The sequence below is a fragment of the Oratosquilla oratoria genome, chromosome 30 (genome assembly GCF_046742065.1).
Source record: "Oratosquilla oratoria isolate Oo_2021 chromosome 30, ASM4674206v1, whole genome shotgun sequence".
In the NCBI taxonomy this organism is placed as follows: Eukaryota; Metazoa; Arthropoda; class Malacostraca; order Stomatopoda; family Squillidae; genus Oratosquilla; species Oratosquilla oratoria.
Window position 1 is genome coordinate 52,132,363 of NC_134806.1, and position 8,770 is coordinate 52,141,132.

Sequence of the window (8,770 nt, forward strand, 5' to 3'; positions counted from 1 at the left end):
GCCTAGGTTGTGCTTTCATGAGGATACAAATGCCTGTAGTACAGGCGTAATATAGATTTAACCTACACAAATGTAATACAAGGCCGAAAGCCAGCTATTTTTACACAACATATACATTCCTTGTCCATCCCATTTCTGCAGCTGCGATGCTATAAGCCAAAATATCGCGTAGAAGCACATGTGGGGGACTCTGTTCACCACAATGATGAAAGGAGACAGTGGCATCCGTAGATAAGAGTTTTACCTCAAGGACACAAGATGAAATAACATGGCCTTGGGTAAAAAATAAAATAAAATAAAATAAAATAGGTTTCTACTACCCTCTCTCCCCTCCCTCTCTTTCTCAATCACTCTCTATGTAATGATTGGTGAAGAAGATCAAAATGATAGATCCTAGCCTACCACGTGAAACCTGTTCCGTTTTCCAGCTCCATTACAGCAGAGTTCAAACATGAGAGATCTATATCTCAGTGGCCTAGACTGTACCTAATCAAACATTTGATCAACTATTTGATAAAGTATTTGATAAAGTTCCAACGATCAAAACCTTGTACTAGAGGGGGTTTCGTCCTGTAGCGATGCTGCTGCAAGAAAAGAGAGTTGGTGAGGTCTCCTTTATCTGTAAAGTGAAAATTAATTTATTTTACATATATATATGTATATATGATTTGGATGATGGAGAACATAAACACAAGGGAAGGTACGGAACCCTAAACACTCTTACGTTTCGTTCGCGTAGAACTTCTTCAGAAAGTGTACGGAAAACAGTAATTGAAGCTTATGTACTAAACTTAGTTATCTTGTCGGATACTTGGGAAAGGTCGTTTTTCTGGCGTGTTCTAGAATTAAAATACTAGTTTGTTTTGCTAAATTGGTAAATCCTCCTCGATGGTTCAATGAATTCTTAGCTAAAATATATGCTGATTCTACAATTCTTCTAGTGAATTTATCAAAACTTTTATGCGGCACTTCAGCTCCTCTCCAGTTTGGTAAATTATCGAATTTTTCCACATGAACTACTAAAGAATTAGATGTCCTGTGTGCTTTTATGTCGTTTTTTATGTTCATAAATTCTTTTATCTAATCCCCTTGGTGACTCGCTATAAAATGCCTTTGTGCAACTATTGCACAGGATTTTGTATACGACATTGTTTTCGGAATTGGTTCTCTTTTCGAAAGTCTTTACCAAATCACCTATCCTCTTGTTAATTATTTTAGCTATGTTTATACCTCTTTTTGTTAAATATTTGTCTGTTATTGGTGAAGTTCCTGAGCCAGGTACTGATACAAAATTGGTAGTATTTCTATCATTTCTCTCTTTCTTTCCACGATTATAAATATTTATTGTTTTTATTTTTGTTCTCCTCAACACTCCCTATGGCCTCTTGCAGTCTTCTTCATTCTAATGCAACATGAAGATAGATCTCCATCACAGAAGCGTCACTGACCAAATGGCATCCACTTTGGTCATATGACATCTAATGTGTCACGTCGGACGTCTCTAGGATGTTTGATGACTACATCCATCCTTAACAGGTCCTCGAGGGACAATAAACTGACACCAGACACAGTAAAGGAAGTCAGAAAAAAAAGACAAAAGATAATCTTAAAAAAGATACACAACATTCTACCGATCGATGTCAAAACCATTCCTTCTGTGTAGATCGGCTGCGTCAGCGGTTCTCAGCCCTTTTCCCCGTTTTCTATGTACCTCGAGTCATCAGACCATCGACCCGTACCTTCACTGACCTGGCACAGAATACAGAATGGTAATATTCTAAGACTCATTAGATATACAATGACACCGCAATGGAGATCAAATGGTTCAAATCATGATGACTTTATTCACCAATGTAGTGTTCTCTCTCTCCAGATTTAAATGTTTAAAAAAATCTTTCGCTAGTCATCTCAGAGCACTGTCTCGAAGACACTCGATGCTTCCGATTGATCTGAAGACCATGGACTGTATAATTTGTAACAGCACCTTAGGTTCTTATCGTGGCCCTCTCCCAGGTCGAAAACTCCTTATCTACACACTTGCGATTTAAAAAAAAAAAAAAAAAAAAAAAAAAAAAAAATGTGATTGTCTTTGCAGTCAGCATGGTCAACCAACATGAGATCTGCACGCATCCAATCGCATAACGACTGACAGGGAAAGAAACGTCAGCACAACAACAGAGATTAGACACCTGAGCTGACAGGTCGAGATTTGGTCCCCAAAGTCACGTCCACTGCAACAACTATGCTGGCAGCATTTTATCTTGAGTCGTTTCATTATAATCAACGGAGCGTTGTTGCTTTTGTTGTCATGAAGCTGGAAGTTCGTTGGCAGAGAGTTAAGCTTCGTTACTTGCGACGAAGGTCGAGGAGATGGCTGCTCGAACCCTACCACCGGCGACGTTGAATCATGTCATCGTCACGTAGGTAGTCAATAGAGAGAGAGAGAGAGAGAGAGAGAAAGTGAGAGAGGGGAGTGAGGAGAGAGAAAGAGAGAGAGAGAGAGTAGTGGAGACGATAATCTTCCTTTCTTCTTCTTCTCCTTTCTTCTTCTTCTTCTCCTTCTTCTTCTTCCTCTTCCTCTTTTTCTCCTTCTTCTTCCTATTCTTCTTCTTCCCCTTCTTCTTCTTCTTCTTCTTCTTCTTCTTCTTCTTCTTCTTCTTCCTCTTCCTCCCCTTCTTCCTTTTCTCTTCTTCTTTTTCCTATTCTTCTTCTTCATCTTCTTCTTCTTCTTGGCTAGCCAAGGCCGTGTTAGTGCATCTTGCGTCCTTGAGGCAGAACTCAAAGTCTACGAACACGATCCAGCTCTTCTATCCACTTCCTCTTGACCAATGACGGTTTCAGCCTAAGGTCAAACTGAAACGCAGGCAAGATAGGCAACGCAGCGCAGACTTCCTGTCGCTGAATTGAAGTACAGTTTGAGAGAGAGAGAGAGAGAAGTTCGAGATGTATCGGCTTCAAGTCAGCAACAGGAAGTTTACCTTTGGCCTGTGCTGCTTCGCCTGTGTCTCCGGCGTCTCGGCTTCCGCTTAGGCTGAAGCCCCGGTCAGAGTGCCACGACTCAATTGAGTTCGTTTGAGCAGGAACGACTTCGATTATATATATATTTTTTTTATATTTTTCGAATCTCCAAGTGTCGAATCACCTTTGCGTCACGTGTTCAGAAACTGAAGGACGAACTAAGAGAAGTTAAATCTAGAATCCGAATGTTAGTCTTAGGGAAGTCTAGAATGTTGTAGGCGAAATCGTCATCTAGATGTTCAAATTCACAACATTTAACAAGAAGCGTGATAGCGTGATTGGGGCTCAAGGGAGGGTGTGGAGGGAAGGAGAGAGTAGGAAAGACCGAGGACTTGGCTAACAGATCCACCTACAACATTTTTTTTTAATCCAAGTTAGGCTGATAAGATTAGACGAAATGTTGTACTTATCTGATAGGTTCTAGGCCCTCTTGGTCAAAACAAGATCTGTTTTCGCTCCCTCAACAGCCTACCGCTGTCTGCTCAGAACCTTCTTCCGTGTACGTTTCCGTGTGTGAACATAGCGTACGTGTAGGTGTTCCTGTGTACGTTTAATGTGTACGTCTGACACACACACACAAGAAAAAATCTAAGACAAAAATAAAATCAAAAGAGGAAAAAAGGAAATAAGCAAGGACAAGACAGACACCTTGAAGTGCAGATAGAAAACTGATACACAACACATATACATATATATATACATTGCTGCGGTGTGATATAAAGAAAATGGAACTGTCTAAGCGTGACCTCAGGACAAATAAGGTCATGGCATGTTTGCTAGCTTTGACCTATCTTTTCAGTCCGTGTTTTGGGTTCATGCAGGTCATTCCAGATAATGTGGAAATTGGATCTTGTGCGAAAACAACAACAGTCGATAATTTCGATCCTGCCAAGGTAAGAGTGTCCAAAATAATTTGCTTATACTCCTGTGTCACTTATAGTTGTTTATAAAGTATTCAATCCTCTATATAACAAGATCCAATCCCTTAAATGTTCGTTTAAATTCTATGTGTGTGTGAAAAATATGGAAAAGTGAGGGGCCACAAGCACTTATATTTATGTGTAAAGGGATTTATCTTCTGTATAAGAGGATCTAATTCCTCATACATCTGTTTCGATTATTTTTGTAATATATATATATATATATATATATATATATATATATATATATATATATATATATATATATATGCTAATTACGTGTGTTCACTTATGCAAAGTAGACCATATATATTTATATTATATATATATATATATATATATATATATATATATATATATATATATATATATATACGCTAATAAGAACACGGGTACGTGTGTTCACTTATGCAAAGTAGACCATAATGTATAGATATACATACCATAATGTATAGATATACATACATATATATATATATATATATATATATATATATATATATATATATATATATATATATATATATATATATATATATGCTGGTACATTTTGACCAGGAAACTCGGAACTAGACCCGTGACTTCTTTTTCCACCTTCATCATATACATATATAATATGTATATATATATATATATATATATATATATATATATATGTGTGTGTTTGTGTGTGTGTGTGTGTATGCGTGTGTGTGCGTGGAATATTTATTAATGTATTAACTAATGTATATGAATGAGAGTGAGAATGAGAGATAGAGGGAGAGGGAGAGAGAGAGAGAGAGAGAATAAATAGATGAATTAGAGAGGAAAGGGAAAAGAGAAATTTGTCCCAAGTATCGAAACTAAACAAAATAAAAATGAAATAAAAATGAAAAAGAGATAAAAGTAAAAGAGAGCTGGAAAGAGAGACATAGGAAGATGTACGTGCCAGTCATGGGAATCTTGCACACAGACTCCTCCCCCTGATAGCTCGGAGCCCTCTGATTGGTTGCCGAACGGACCAATGAGGTAACTGGACGTCATAGAATACTCAGCTCATTTTTTTTTTTTTTTTTTTTTTTTTTTTTTTTTTTTTTTTTTTTTTTTTTTTTTTTTTTTTTTTTTTTTTTTTTAATTATAAACTCAGATATAGATTTTTTGGATGAGTTTTTGTATAGATAACATGTGACGGTCATTATATTTCACCCGTGATATTCATACCCCCACAACCCTCTGATAATTATATATGTACCCCTTAATTTTTCCTCCGTTATATATATGTACCCTCTTATCTTTTCCTCTGTCATATATATATATATATATATATATATATATATATACATATATATAAATATATATACGTGTACATATATATATATATGTGTGTGTACATATATATATACACATATATATATATATATATATATATATATATATATATATATATATATATATATATATATATATTTAATGCACCATATATACCCTTCTACCTACCCTCTGTCATATTTATATCCCCTTAAGCCTACATTCCGCCATATATATATATATATATATATATATATATATATATATATATATATATATATATATATATATTATATACATATACCCTCAACTTATCCTTCAGTCATATATGTAGCCCCTTAACCTATCCTCCATCATATATGCATTCCCTCAACCTGTCCTCCGTCATATATGTACCTCCTCAACCTATCCTCTGTCATATATACACCCCCCTACCTATCCTCCGTCATATATGTGCCCCCTCAACATATCTTGCGTTAAATATGTACCCTCCTAGATCTCTCTTCCGTCATATATGTACCCCCCAAAACTACTTGCGTTGAATATGTACCCCCCATCGATCTCTCTTCCGCCATATATGTACCTCCTTGCCTTTACATATAGAACATTATAGTATATTTTATAGTATTAAGTGTGATATTTTTACCCTCACAGTGTAATATTTCTACCCCCACAGTGTAATATTTCTACCCCTGCAGTGTGACATTTCTAACCTCCGCAGTGTGGGAGTTTCACCCACACAGTGTAATATTTCTACCCCCACAGTGTAATATTTCTACCCCCACAGTGTAATATTTCTAACCCCCACTGTGTAATATTTCTATCCTTACAGTGTAATACTTATACCCTCACAGTGTAATATTTTTAATCCCACAATGTAATATTTCAACTCCTACAGTGTGATATTTCTACCCCCTACAGTGTAATATTTCTACCCCTACAGGATAATATTTTCCCCGTACAGTGTAATAGTTTTACCCTCACAATGTAATATTTTTTCTCCTTACAGTGTAATATTTTTACCCTGACATTGTAATTTTTACCCTCAGTGTAATATTTTTACCCTTTATAGTGTAATATTTTTATTCACTCAACAGTGTAATCTTTACTCACCTACAGTGTAATATTTTTACCCCTATTAAGTAGTATTTTTACCCCCTCTACAGTGTAACATTTCTACCCCTACAGTGTAATATTTTTACCCCCTTAGTGTAATATTTTTACCCCCTCTACAGTGTAACATTTCTGCCCCTACAGTGTAATATTTTTACCCCCTTAGTGTAATATTTTTACCTTTGTAGTGTCATTTCCACTACGGTTTAGTAATTTCATTTCCCCTACAGTTTAATATAGATTGAACACTTTAATAATATATTGAATGCTAATGACGAAAGTAATTATGATGTGGATGAGGGTGAATATAGTTTTAGTTATATATTTTATATCTAATTATATTTAGTTACTAATCAATTCACTTGAGTATATGTTTCATGTATCCACAAGAATAGATTAGAAAAAATGGAGGGATCAAGTTAAACAGTCGCGGCAAAAAAAAAAAAAAAAAAAAAAAAAAAATCGTAACACATAATCGGCAATAAAAATCGCAACACGGAATTAGCGTGTTATGATTTTATTTCATGATCCAACATAGAGTGGGCGGAGTTTGTGTTGGTGCAGTGCACCACGAGTGTAGAGAGACTGTATCATAGGCTATTCCCTTTAGCGGCAATCCTGCTTGTACCCCTACATTTGCAGCCGCATAATTCCATAGAACCTGCGCACAATGTGACGTGCAAAGCTCAGCGTGGAGGGAAAGTCACGTGCTATCACTGTATTAGATCGGGGCATGGCTGTGATTCATGTAGCCACCGACCTGAAAGTGTCTAGGCAAGCCATTTATCGTGCCTGGGACGCAGCGGCGACATTACCACTAGGGAAGGCATCCCCAACGGAAACAGGTTCTGGAGCACCAAGAAAGACGACAGCAAGGGCGGATAAGTTGTTAAAACGTGAGATGTTAAACCATTCATTAGCAGCTGTAGCACTCAAAAAAAAAAAAAATAATAAAAAAATAATCACTCAGACATCCTTCAGAACGTCGCTATTAGAACGATTCGGAACACACGAATTCCGTGTTACGATTTTTATTGCCGATGTTGTTTTACGATTTTTTTTTCCGCGACTGTATGTTAACTTCTGACACAATCCACACATATAAAACTTGCCTCGTTTTAATACTTTAATTTTGAGTTTAATTCTTATTTTATTTATTTGTTTATTTGCTTATTTAATTTATCTAATTATCTATCCACCACTATAGATTAGAGAAAGATTTAGGGATCAAGATATATATCAACTTGGGATACAATACACACATATAAAACTTACCTCGTTTTAATATTTTTGAGTTTAATTCTTATTTTATTTATTTGTTTATTTGCTTATCTAATTTATCTAATTACCTATTTATTTTATTTCCATTTATTTATTCTTCTTTTATCTATTTTATTATTGTTTGTTTTATGTTTATGTTTTTTTCAGTATGCCGGGACATGGTACCACGTACAGGAAGTACCAAACTCTTTCGTCAAGATTAAACAGTGCACAAGCATCCTACTCACCCAACACGGTTAGTTAACTTAGTTATTCTTAAACCTTCAGTTATCCTTAAACCACAATTAGTGTTATGTCTCTCATTAACAATAATGTTTCTTTCATTAATGCACAAGCATCCTCCTCACCCAACTTGGTTAGTTAACTTGGTTATCCTTAAACCCTTAGTTATCTCTAAACCACAATTAGTGTTAAGTCTTCCATTAGCTTAATTGGTATTAATTCAGTTATCAGTTTCATTATTACTATTTTTGTCATTGATATTACTGTAGCCCCCTTAACGATAAAACCGGATATGGTAGGCCTCGCGCCGGCCCGTACATCCGAATATCATCTGATGCGGCTTGACCGCACGAGGATTGCCGTCATATTTTTCTGGTGTTTAATCAAACATTTTGGTGTTTTATGATTTTTTGTTTTATTTGACCAAATGACAAGACATCTTGTCATTGGAGTTTAAAGGGTTAAGAGCAATTCTATTATTAATGTCATTATTACTATTTTTATCATTAATTACTATAGCCCCATGAATATTGGTTTTACTATTACTATTTTCATAAGTAATATTAATATAACCACCTTAATATCAATTCTGTTATTATTGTCATTACTATTTTGTCAATTGTATTACTAATGATAGAAGCAGTAATAGTAATAGTAATAGTAGTAGTGATATTTGTAGCTAGTCATTGAGCTATGGCATGATTTTATTACTAGTAGTGATAACTACTACTAGTAGTAATAGAAGTAAGAACAGTGTTTGAGAGTTGAATTAATCAAAAATTATATTTAGGAATAAATTGATCAATTATTTGACGATCCAAGTCCCTCAGTTGTGTAATACTAATACTGTAGAATAGTAGTAGTAGTAGTAGTAGTAGTAGTAGTAGTAACAGTAGTAATAGTAGTATAGTACCTTTTTTTTTTTTTTT

General features: G+C 35.2%; 1 protein-coding gene across 1 annotated transcript in view; it reads left to right on the plus strand.

Annotated features, from left to right (window-relative positions):
* The first annotated feature begins 3,469 nt into the window (after window positions 1-3,469).
* LOC143041365 (uncharacterized) overlaps window positions 3,470-8,770 on the plus strand; it is a 14,063-nt gene continuing 8,762 nt past the window's right edge. The window contains exons 1-2 of the mRNA XM_076213195.1: window positions 3,470-3,911; window positions 7,767-7,854. Of these exons, the coding sequence (XP_076069310.1) occupies window positions 3,744-3,911; window positions 7,767-7,854 (256 nt within the window). The 5' untranslated portion in view covers window positions 3,470-3,743. The remainder of the gene's footprint in view (window positions 3,912-7,766; window positions 7,855-8,770) is intronic.